Source organism: Triturus cristatus, chromosome 7, assembly GCF_964204655.1.
Source record: "Triturus cristatus chromosome 7, aTriCri1.1, whole genome shotgun sequence".
NCBI lineage: Eukaryota > Metazoa > Chordata > Amphibia > Caudata > Salamandridae > Triturus > Triturus cristatus.
The window spans coordinates 997,928,169-997,941,214 of NC_140590.1; the positions used below are offsets into that span (position 1 = coordinate 997,928,169).

The following is a 13,046-nucleotide window of genomic DNA, read 5'->3' on the forward strand; positions in this document are numbered from 1 at the left end:
CAAAGAATGCACGAAACAGATTTGGGAGGAAACTGTCCCCTTGAACTGGTAGTGAGCTCAACCCGGCTTTTCTCAACTTCATGAAAACATCACTCACAAGTGCTGTAGGAGGCTTCGCACTGCAGGGACATGATCTGGAACTTCTCTTCGTCTGTCTCCACATTCAGGTTGGAAAGATACTGCTTCACTTTCCGGGCCATCTGGGCGTCCTCGTACAACTTCTTGGCGTTGAGAAGGGAGCTGCGCCGGGCACGTTTCTTGTGGGCGCCTCCTTGCACGTCCAGCATGTTAGAATTGGTGCTGCCCTGGCTCAGAGACCTGCAAGAGTAAAAAAATATGCGAGAAACATTAGCGAACCCCTAGGAAAGAGAAAACGAAGTACCAAAAGCTTAGGTTAAGTTCAGTTATTGTTGTTCCAGTTAATTTTAATGCAAGCAGAACAGAATTAGTATGATGGCATACAGCAGCTGGAGACGCTTTCCATATAAGTAGATCGGATATTAATGTTTAAAAAATGGGGATGGTTTATATGCTTCTGCTGGGCTGTTGTTATGCTTTGCAACCAGGAAAGGGAAGTGATTAGTTCTAAAGTAAGCAAAAATCCAATGTGCAATCGGCTCTAAAAAGATTCAACGTCCATCAAAGACAATCCAGACATCTCTGGTGTGGCGGCTGTAGGCAATCTCTACCCCCTGCTGACGCGCTGCCGATGACATGAATTTACACTGCTGTCATTTGAGGGCAATCCACAAACAGAGACAATCCACTTTCACCTTCCTGGAAGCACAGCACTAGTGAAGTTAAAAAAAAAAAAACTTACAACAAAATGAAACTGATCTAAAACATAAAAAGTATATTGAGTATAGGCCTGATGGGCTAAAACGTGGTTGTCAGAGAAGCTATAAGCAGGGAAGATAGGATGCCTCGTATTTTGCAGACACTACATTTCTGTTCCTCCTCTTCTTTTACGCTCTATCCTCATTTCTCTACGAAATATGTTGCCTCTTCCGAGAGCTTGAGAAAGTAGGCCACTTTCATGTGTCTGTTGACCTGGTCAGTGTGGAGTGAAGCTGTGCAGTGTTCACTTGACTCTCCCGATTGTCTCTGAAGGATCTCCTCTGGGTTCAGAGCTAAGGTGAGGGAGGCGGTGTGACCGGACGCGTCTGCACTGCCTCTGATCTCCCACACCTACACCAAGCCAGGTCACTACAATGACCACGAACACAGCTCACAACACACATAACCGGATGCCCTATAAGAACAGATTTCACAGAAAGCGCTGCTCTGTTTTTTAAATAACCAAGGCAAATACATTATTGTCAACAGGCCAAACAAATATAAAATGGCGTAGCAAGGATGGCAAGGGCAGTAAAGGAAAACAACCCCAGCCCCCACAAGGGCTGACTGGCTAGTAAAAAACAGTCTTAACTGAGGTGCAGTGGGCGGGCCTCTCACAGCAGCAAGCCCCTGGTGCTACTGCACTTGTCGCGCTATTGGTGGGTAAGTTCCTACAGACAGAATAACAAGTGAACTAAACAGCTGTAAACGAGGTGACCTAAAGAAGGAACAAGTGCATGTGGCCAGAAATAATTGAGGAGCAGGACATCTCTAGTAGTGTACTGAAGAGGGCAGTAACGTGTGCATCAACCTACTTCAGCGGCCAGTACACACATTTGTACAGTGGTGGGGGTAGGGCTGTGCTAAAGCCAAGAGAGCTGTGGAACCAGGAGACAACTGTGGTGTGCATGACGTGAAAAGGTGAAGGCGCAGCAACCATGTAGGGAAAGAGCAAACATGAGGTAGAAAGTGGTTGGAAAAACAAAGAAGGTAAAAGTTGGAATAGCAAAGTAAGATCGATGTACTTTTGTGAGGCTGCGAGGAAAGGAGAGGAATAGATCATCAAGCAGTAAAGTCACTGAGGGGACATAGTGTAAACGAGGCCCCCCTAAGATCATGCCGCAATGACTAAAGGCAGAAGGTCTGGGGTGTTAACATTCTGCCACAAACTGTTTTTTGAGGAGTACAAACAAACTGTAAAGAGATAAAAGAGGAAGTCGAAAATAAAAAGAAGACCCCACATCTCTGCACTGTGTGGGGCGAAGGCATGGGGATTTCAGTAGACCAAACAAAAATATCCTCTCTTTTGAAGAAATGCAATAAATGGAGTGGGGAATAGACTACTTAGAAATAAAGACAAACGTGTTTGAGAACTGATTTAAAAAAGAAAATAACACGAGTGTTCATCTGGATGGTGGTATCTTTAAAGAAGAGTGCAATACAAGTACTGATTACAGAGAACACAGACGAACTGTGTACTGGGATTGAATATTTGGAAGGAGAAGGAAGTCCCCTTGGCTTCAGTATGAATTCCTGCTTCATAGCTGCGATAAAGGTCAAAACCCATTATACATACAGCAAGTGGACAGGATCAAGAGTGCCCAGAGCAGGTGTCTAATTCTGGACTGGACAAGTCATGCAGAGTAGCAGATGCAGATGAACAGAAAATGACCTGGGATGCCTCCAAGACCTATGGGAAGTGGTGACCGAAAAACTAAAAGCTTGTAAGTCTTAAGCTAGGCATAGCTCAGCTGGAATGCTTCAGCTAGTAAGACACATAGTGCGAAGAATAAGGAAGCTCTATTCAGAGGCCTGGGAAGGAAAGGGTGGTCTCCTGAAAAGAATCTCATCAAGAAGGCAATAACTGGCAGAGCCATATTTGAGGTTTAAGACTGGAAGAGTGCTTGTATTTAGTCTATCATCAGAAAATTACCACCGTGGCCATGTATACATCAGCTTTTTCTATGCAAGGGAAATCCAATTTTCTCATTGCAGCACAGGATTAAAGAGGGCCATCTATGACCTTTTAACAACAAGGCTGCCTGGGATAGGGGTCATTTCCATTAATTTGTTTAATGTGTTATTAGGAGCTAAGCATACAAATCAGTAAGAGTCCAAGAATGTATATAAACTCCTCAATACAAAACACCATCTCCACTCAAAACGGGCAACTTGCAATTAAGATGTATTTCTCCCAGTAAACTGGATTATCTATATACTTTATCATATGAATACTGTGTCGCCTTTAAACAACAGAATGTCAGCACTATGAGAAAATAAACAGACAAAGCCAATGCGTGTGGCTGATTGCAGTGCATACAAAAACAACACAAAGCAAGCCTGCCATTTTTTTTAGAAGGCACGGAGAAATGGTCACAAGAAGTTGCCAATACTCAACATTTTGAAACTTCAGAAGGTGCAATTAAACAAGCCACCCACACAGCAGAACCTTAAACTAAACATTTTGACAGATTTTTAATTATGAATGTTGCATTGTAAAAGCACTTACGGGGAGGTTGCCAGGTAACACAAAATTCTGAAAACATAACACGAAACTGGGTCCACAACAGATTATTAGCAAATATATCCGTTTTTATTATCCCAATATGACCTTGTAAAAAAAAACTGTTTAAAAAAAAGATTACAGCACAAAGGGATTATTGTGAATGTTGCATTAATGTCACCTCTATTTATTCCACAGCTCAAAAGAAGTCATAAGAAAATAATACCCTACGGCTACACCATTGGCTGGAGTAATAATACCCGCACAATCTACTCCCTAATTTCATCGCTTCAAGAGCTCATTCCTGCACATTTGAGGCATAAGTAGGCATGTCGGGATGTATTACTAGTCAGCTTCATCGGGCCACCGGTTCATGTGATCCTGATGCTAGATATGTGCCAATCCCAGCAATCAAGCCCATCAGATTCTACATCTAAAATAGTCGTTCAACTTGTTCCAATCATAGAACATGTGTTGAACTTTAGTAATTGTTATTGTTGAGAGCTCTTTCTGTGCAATCACCCATTGCACATGGTTGACAGATGTCGGGTGGCACTCAAATAAAAATGAGGTGCTCTCATGGGCTAGTGAAAGATTCGCCTTTTAGCGCTTTCAAGTCCTCAGACAGTCTTGCTGGTGTCTTCAACAGTGTCATCGAGTAGTTATGGGTACAGTTAAGAGTCACACCAAAGAGATTCTGTTCTTGATCGGGGGTAGGGGGCGAATGGAACCGCTCTAGGACTCCACAGCTGAGTAGTCTCAAGAGTGTGTTGGAGTTTCATGCAGTGGGTGTTTGACAGAGATTTTAGGTGTGACCTTGCTCATTCCAAACATCTATGTGTTTTATTTGTTCAGTTCCACAGAAAGTTGAGAAAATTAGGGGGAGGGGAGAAGGTCCTCTACCCTCATTGATGTAGTTTAAAGACTCTGGGATCCCAAATTAACTTTCTTAATAAACATGTAAAATTAAAGTAGCCTTTGGAAGTTGGAATAATCTTCAATACTGGTAATGGATTCAAAACTTATTTCAAAATTGAGTGGCTGCCAAGAAGAGAAGGAGACACACATTGTGTGGTGGTCCTTCTGTGCTAGTGGAAAAAGAAACTGTGTGGTAGCTGTATCCCAATAGTAAGACACAGGGACTATTAGTTTCTGAGAATGGAATAATGCTGCCTTTATAATGTTAATCAGAATGTCTTATCTATAAAGGAGAAATTCAAGAATGTGGGCCCCATTCTAGGTAGAATAGCGCAAGTTCCACAAAAAAGCTTTTTCACAGTGCACATCATTCTAGCACCGTCACTGTACGTGGTCTTCTCGGCTTTATGAAACAATATGTCTTGTGCTGTATTACATGGGGAGGTTATCTTGCCGCGAAGCATTGGTTATAACCTGTGGTGAATTAATGATGAGGATAGACTAGATCCATATTGCTGGACAGGCTTTGGTTGAATGCGATAGGGAAAACTATTCCCTAACGTGGCAGTCAAAGATAGAAAATCCCTTGATTGTGAAAGAGGTTTTCACATTCCAAGCTCGCAATCAACCCAATGATCAGCGAATCCCAGGATCCCTAATAAGATACCTGTTAACAAGTTCAGCGGTGTCGTCTCATTGTTTATAAAACACTAGTAGCTACTGGTTACAAGAACAAGGAAAATGGTTAATAAAATGCATGCTGCATTTCAGGTGCATGCACTAATGAGAAGGATGCAATGTGTTAAAAGTTAACAAACCTTAGGTCTGTTGCATTCATCTCACTACTTACCCCAGACTCCTCCACCTCTTCTTCCTGTAAGCAAGAGCCACATACATTGAAGCACGTGTTTTTCAATAGGGAAGCACAGGAAAAAGAGCAGAGTCAAGAGTCAGGAAGGAAAGATGATGACAGAAAAGGAACATAAAAATGTCTACTATATGAAAATTCACCCACCACAAACAAACAAAGACAGAGCTAATGAGAAGCAGATGTCAAATGTAGCTCCGTGAACACAGACAGACAAATGATCAGCTTGGTGCTTGGCTCCAGCTACAAGATCCCGTTGATCTTTCCAAGCATAGGCTTTATGCTGCAACAAGAAGCCAATGGATAACCAAGTATGAATGTGGGAAGGGAAGGGAGGACTCGGAGTCGAGTACAGCTTGAAGGATAGGCATGTTAAGTCATTTGATTAAGGTATTGTTCAAAGAAAGTCCAAAAAAACAATAGGTTCAAATGCAGTAATATAATAAAAAATAATCACTACCCTAAATTATAACTATGTACTATCCGTATCCTCCAATCAGTTTTGTGGCTTCTACTGTTTGTTCACCTACACCAACTAAAAGGCCTTCTTTTATTCAAAGAAACGTCGATGTACCACCTCTTGCTCGGAATTGCTGTACCCAGTCCAACAAGGTACGTAGCACAGCACACTCAAGGCTGCCAACACAATAACAACGTTTTCTGCTCAGACTGACCTTGTCCGACTTTCCCTGACTAACAACAAGCAGGGCATACATTTTCAATAATGCTCCCAATATTCCCAATATGAACACAGCCCCCATGAATTTAAGTACACTGGGTATACAGCACACTGCAATCCTCACCTTTCTCCTATAGTTCAACAAATGAAAGGTTTCACTGCACATAATACACAAATCTAGATACCAAGATGCTGAAGACTATGCTCTGAAGCATTAAAACTTTATTTAAAAAATACACATTTTCTGTTCCACAACAGCAGTAGATGGCTTGATACGCCATTATCACCGATAGCCGTGTTCTCAGTTACATAGCATGCTTTTAGCTGCTAATATTGCAAAAGTAAAAGTTATTTGCCTTTGGTAATGATATTTCTGGTGAATTTCATAATGTCACCACAGATCTCTCAAATTAAGAATACCCCTTCCAGACATCTGACTGCTTTGAAAGAACAAACTCCTTACTTTGTGACTCTTTTTGTGGAAAGTCTATTTAACCACATATTCTTTACCTTTTGAATTCCCTCCGGTGCTAGACTTGAACTGGAAACTTTCCAGCAAAGGTGGCACCATTGGACTCTACAGTGATCTCGCCCCACCTCCGGAGGTGAAAGCAACGAGCTATATATAGGTGCTACTCCAGCGTACTGATATCCGTTTATCACATAAGTAACAGACTGTGAACTATGATTGTGTGCAGAATCTAACGATTGCTCACCAAAGCAGTGCCTACCAAAAGGCGAAGGGTCTGAAGAATGGGCTTGACACCAGGACCTAGGGGAAAAATTACCCTATCTGTGAACCAGTGAATCTAGACAGGTGCCCATGTAGCAGCCCGGTGATGCCCAGAGTTGAAACAACATATCTCCCTATGCCATAGGGCCTTCGCTCTAGTACAATGAACTCGAAGGTCATAAGGAGGCCTCTTCGTAGCCAAGGCATAGCACATTTTACGCTATCACCGTACTGTTGCTTAAGTCTGGGCGATTCTGGTCAGTTGCGCTGATGCTGCCAGTTGGCTATGAGGAGCGCTTCATTGTGAGACGGTTTTTAAACTCCTCGACGATCTCCTCGTGGATGGTGCCTGACCCTAAAATAGCAGCGAAACAAGGACTAATCAGAGCTTCTCATCCTCTCCTGGGGTGCTGCGCGAGGAGACCTGGGCATGCTGGACGATCGTTGCTGTACCAGTGCCCACTGATTGGGAGATGCCTATCACTGTGGAGCCGCTTTTGTCTCCAAGACGATCTTTGTATGTCAAATGGCTCTAATTGTCTCTGCCCCAGCGTTTTTGACCAGATCTTAAGATGGCCGCCCTAAAACTTCCCTTCTGGGCCATAGAGATTCATGGGGACTGTCTGTATTCGAACTTGCTATGACTCATACCCCCTGCCTGAGCACTAGATGGTCGACTCAGTGAGACCCTCCGCGATGCTCGTTCCTCCATCTTTAATCATTTATCACCGTCGGGACCTCAACCAGCCTTCGCCCGTCCCTGTCTCTGCCCACCCACCAGGACCTTTACCCTGCTATCTTCCCTAGACAGCTGAGACCTAGCTATTTCTGGCCGATGCCCGGTGGAGCTACCTCGCGAGCTAAAGGGGAGATGGACTTTGGACTCCCTCCTTGACCTACCCAGCCGGACTTTGGTCAAACTCTCCCACGTCTCTCCTGACCTTTTCTCCCCCCTCTCCCTTCCCTCACCCCTCACCCCTCTCCGCTCTTACTCTTTCCAGCTTCTGACCTTTGCCCTCACCTGCCCTTGCCCTTTGTCCCCACCCTGATTTTTCTGTGAACTTCTTCCCTCACCACTTGAGACCGAACTATTTTGTCTGATGCCCGATAGAGCTACCTGGTTTAGCTAAAGGGAAACGGGCCGTGGATTCGTTCCTTGGACGTCACCTACCCAGTCGGTCTTTAGACAGACTTCCTTTCGTCTCTACTGTTGTCTCTTCCCTCATCCTCCCTTTCTCACCTCCCCTTCCCCCCTCCACTACTTTTCTCTCTCCTTTCTCTCCTCTCTTAATGTATTGCCTATTTTTTGACGTAATGTGTAATTGTTGATCTTTTTCTGTTACATTGTTGAACCTTATGTAAAGCGCTCTGATACCTTCGGGGTCTAGCCAGCGCTATATAAAACTCTTTAAATAAATAAATACCACAACTGGCTACTTAAATAGTGAGGCATTACACAGGCAAATATTTAAAAACCAAAAGAGCTGACAAATAACCTTTATTGTTGCCCACAGCAATGCTTGTAGGACCAAAGACAGGACAAATATCAGTATATCAAAAGGTTTAGCCTGCAATGGCATAATCAGACAGTCCATGCACCAGACCACAAACTTAAATGAAGTAAATTGACTTTGTGGATGGAATCCTGCCACCAAGAGGATACCTACCTCCTCTATGGTAAATCAATTGGTTCTGCTCAATCTCCATGCATGGAATTGTAGGTAGCATAGATTCAGATGAAGGAACATGACCTGTCGGTGAAACAGGAAATTCCTGCTACAGAGATAGCCATAGCGAAGAGCAAATGATTTGGCTCAGCAAACTGGAGTACCACAATCTTCTAGCCAAGTCTAGGACGATTAGGAAATTTTATGACACGTCCATCTTGGCCTTCTTCAGGTCTTAGAGAAGACGTGGCAGCGGAGACAGAGTCCCACCAAAGCCAGAATGCTTCTGATAGGAAGCCTTGAAGTGAACACTTTAGAGAGAAAAATTCTCAACCACAAGTATTCTCTGCATTACCACAGAGATCTACCCAAGGCACGCACCACTGGTTGAAGGCAACTTGAACTACATCCGGGTACAAAAGCCACTCATGGTCAGCTACATGGCATCTGCTGAGCTTTTCCACCATGGGTTTCAGACAATCTGCCAGATGGTTGATAGTCAGCGAGATACCCTGACAGTCCAGCCAACACCACAGTTTCTGTGCATCGCCCACACTGTCCTGCTTGTACTGGTACCATATGGCATGCCTATTGTTTGTCAAAACGTGCATAGGGCTGCCCTTAAAAGAAGGAAAACAATCCCTGAGGGGCAACCAGATAGCACACAGTTCCAGAAAGCTGATGTGGTGCCTCTCCGCCAAAGGAGACAAGATGAGTCTGACCTCCACCTCATCCAGGTGGATTGAAATGGGAAAATAAAAGGATAATTTTTCTTAGCATTCTAAGGAAAGAGAAAAAGCAGGCTTTGACTTGGTTGATGTGTTTGGAGAAGTTAAGATTATTGTCAATAGTGAAGCTTATGTTTTCAACATGTTCCACAGACCACAATAGGCCACTACGTGGGGCTCCATATCAGCGTCTGTTGACCAAAAAAACTTTGATTCTGTCACTGTTGAGATTGATCGGGGTCAGCATTGGCTCAGAGGGTTGTTTCTGCCAGGACTGCACTGTACTGGAATAGCCTAAAAATGCAATCTACTGTTAGTATAACTGTCTACCAGATATTGGGGTACCCGGAGGGAGGTGCAGGAAGGGTGGGGCTTTGACTTAGCTGATTAGCTGTAGAACCCAGCAATCGGTCATGACCATTACCCAAATGGAGGAAAAGTGGGGGAACGCCTTGCCATTGGAAAATGATGATGAAAGGGTGGAGAGTTAGAGAGGTTTCGAGGTAGCAGAGGATGGTGGGGACTGGATCTGATGCAGTTGCTGCCTTCCTCTAGATCCACCCTTGCACCTAAAGGCAAAGTTAATATTATGTTACCCTTTATACAGCATGCAATACTCGGAAGGGCATCCTGGTACTAAGAGAAAGGAAAGTACTGCAAGCATCAAGTGGCTAGTAGAAAAACCAGCTTTCGGAAGAGCATGGGACATTTATGAATTCTAAGGGATTGAGGTAACAAATTCCATAAGGTGACACCCAATCTGGTTTCCTTGATGCGAGGCCCTACAACAGGATTAGCCAATATTGAATGCAATAAGCACAGAGATGTAGAGTTCTGAATTTTCTTTCTGAGGTAGAGAAAGCCAGTGTTGGTAATGGTGGCATTGACCAAACAGAGTGATTTGAATTGCACGTGCTTCTTGATAAGGAGCAGGCAAAGCTGGTGAAGTGCATTCTTGGTTGAAAAATCCCAGGTGCATTCACACAAAAAAATCTTGCTGTAGTGTTCTATACAAAAAGGTGGTGTAATGTCAAAATAAAAGTAATTTCCATATGCCACATGAGAAGTGAATTTAATTTTAGCATCATTGGTTAAATCACATTTATTGGGAAGATTCCACTGATGTGGAGGCATGGACGAGATCACTAGGACACCAGATGGGGCTTCTGACCAAAAAGTAAGACTTCTGTTCCGTCACTGTTGAGATTGATGGGTGTCAGCACTGGCTCGGAGGATTGTGTTTGCCAAGACTGCATTGTACTGCAATAGCCTCGAAATTTCAAGAAATGTTGGTAAAACAGTTGTATCTTGGTGGCTAGGTCCTGCGAGAGAGCTGTATCACTACTTTTCTTGAAATGTTTCAGGGAGGGGTTGGCCGTTTCTCTGCACAGTCAACCAACATTAAAGGTTAAGGGCATAAGGGCTGCTGGGACATCTCCTAAGAAGCCAATAAAACACAGTAGGCATGGCGACTGAATGTGATATGCCTACGGAGCTGCCCTCCGTGTCACCGGAATCCAGGCCACATTTAAAAATCTGTTTTGAAGCAACCAAGCCATCAATGACCAGGTTGGAAAAGGGCTTCTTAATGCATTCTGGGAGTTTTGCCAGTTCTCACAGAGAGTTGGCATATCAGCCCAAAAGGCACATATGGCATTTGTCATATGAAGTGAGCCTGAAGTAAAGATTAAAATTGTCCTAGGCACCCAAGACTAGCTTAACTAACGGCTTGATGAAGGGGAACCAAGGCTCAGTAGCTGTGGAAGCAGATTACAGATAACATGTTAGATTTTGTGTCCTCCAGTTCTACTGCACAGCTTCTGCAGTTTTTGCACTGCTGTGTGAACACAGACTTCTTCCGAAGAGGGGTCAGAGAGGTAAGGGATGTCCCCTTCTGGTGGGAAATCCAAGACACTTGCATTTTGTTAAGTCAAGAAAAAGTCCATCATCAGAATTATAAGGAGGAAATCGGATATCTACCTCCAAGTTATCATTTTTATAACTAAAATTCTCATCAGGCATTGCCAAGGTGTCTGAGCCGAAGAATTCCCTCATCCTGGTGAACCTCTAGGTCCTAGAAAGAGGCTATGCCAAGGACTCTGACTTTCTCTTCTACCACCAAGGTTATTTCAACTGGCGCAAAGAGTGGCTCTGTGGGCAGCAATGAGGACGGCGTTACAGGAAAGGGGAGGAGTGCATTGGGCTAAGTTATTTTTAGGTAGCAAGGCCAGAGCCTGTGGAGAAGGGAGCAGGGTAGGGAGGCATCAGAGCTGCTAGAGTCACCAAACCTTGGGGAGAAGCCCAGAAGATACCAGAAACATTCTGAGCTAATCTAACATGGCCAGAAAGAAGGTGTTACCCTGCACTGGATCAGCAGATGGAGAAGAATGTTTTTATATTGTCGGATTAGGCTCCCATGAAACACGGAAAAGCAGTCACAACTCCAAACAGTTTCAAGAGTGCTATCATTAGCTCAAAGAAAAATAATTCTCGTTCTTCTGGTTTTTGTGCCTTTTGTGGGAAGATCTCTTGGGAGATTATTCTCTGTCAGGAGGATAACCTGGAGTAGACAGGGGATGCTTTGGTGCGTCTCCGAGGGCCCTGGCTAAACATGACTTGGTCTCTCGCTTTCTAATGGCCTTTTGGTGCATTAGAGATGATAGACTTTGTAGATGCAGAGTTGTGGTCAGAGATCATGCACCATAGGCAGACATCAAGTGGTTTGGATAAAGACATTCTTGTGTCACAACAACAATGTTTGAAACCTTAAATATTCAGAGACATTTGTCCTAGTCAAAAGATGAAGAATTGTCGTCAGAGCTCGGACTGGCATCAGTGATAGGAAAGGAATTGACACCAACATGTCTGCTGTAGTCTAAAATATGCAAGGATGTTAAGAAAGGCAAGTGCAAGGTGAGGATTCTCAGGAAGATAAATCCATTGGAACCCCGAGAATTAGGAAAGCTACAGTAAATAAAAAAAGACTGTCCAAAGTACTAGCACCACCACAACATCTTGCGTTAGAAAAAAAATATAGATTACCACATTAAACCACGCCCTAGTGGCTTTGCTAATGCTTGTTAAAATCTGAATCTTTACAGAGACATAATCAGACCTCTCTCGCCCCATGTGTCGCAATTTAATTTCTTGCATGATACACTCTATAAATTTAAAGTACACTTTTATGTTTTTCCTGGTGTTCCGAACAAACATTCATGTGGGATGGGCCCCTTAATCAATTAAATAAGCACAAAAAAGCTTAAGGCCATGTGTACTAATGAAACTACGGTAACCAACATGGTACAGAAGGACACCCTGGTGAGAGATATGAAAGCACCGCTGAAAAATAATGACTTATTTTTCAGTTCATTCATAGAAACAGAGGCATGCTCTGAAAGCTGCGCACCCAGGATGTATCAGTTGATTCTTTAGTCAAAACAGTCAGCAGCTGCACTGTTTCATTCCAGATTGCTCTCTCTTTGTAACCACCAGAAATTCAGGATTTACAAATTAAAAGTATCCAAATAGTAAGTCAACTGATTGGGCCAGGAGTTAAGAACAGTGCTAATTTGTGAAGCATTACGTTTTAATCATATTTTAAATAGACTCAGTATCACTAACAGTATTCAACAATACAGGTAATCAACACCTAGGACCTGGAAAAATAACATTATACAGTAAAACTTCGTATCTTTTTTTGCCAGCTGGAGGCTAGTTCGAGCAGAAAAATGTCTTAACCAGAGAAACTTTTCACTATGACAGCATCTTGTGTAACATTTTATGTGAGTTAATGGTGAATCACAGTCTGCGCCATAAGCGTAGTTTTGAAATATATATACAATTTCGTACACCATTGACAGTTCATGTACACCGAAGAACGGTTTTTGCTTACGAAAATAGTAATTCCACTATAACAACTTATATAGTCATATATCTGTATTTGAACATGTGCAATAACTTTTTTTATTGAGATAGATAGAGAAAAGTCTAAAAAACAATCTAAAAAAAAATACAATTCTGGCAAGTTAATTTTACTGCTCCATTCCATATTCCTTAGTTGTAAATTTATAAATATTTTTAGAATTATAACAAAGGGCAGAGAAACTGACAAAT

General features: G+C 43.0%; 1 protein-coding gene across 6 annotated transcripts in view; it reads right to left on the bottom strand.

Moving 5' to 3' along the window:
• The window catches only part of RAPGEF6 (Rap guanine nucleotide exchange factor 6), an 808,967-nt gene that overhangs the window by 35,928 nt on the left and 759,993 nt on the right, over positions 1-13,046 (bottom strand). For 4 of the 6 annotated variants that reach the window (XM_085618031.1, XM_085618032.1, XM_085618029.1 and 1 more), the window contains 2 exons: positions 5,109-5,132; positions 98-318 (listed from right to left, as the gene is read on the bottom strand). In XM_085618031.1, coding sequence (XP_085474157.1) covers positions 98-318; positions 5,109-5,132 — 245 coding nt within the window. The remainder of the gene's footprint in view (positions 1-97; positions 319-5,108; positions 5,133-13,046) is intronic. The other 2 variants (XM_085618033.1, XM_085618030.1) reach the window with 1 other exon arrangement.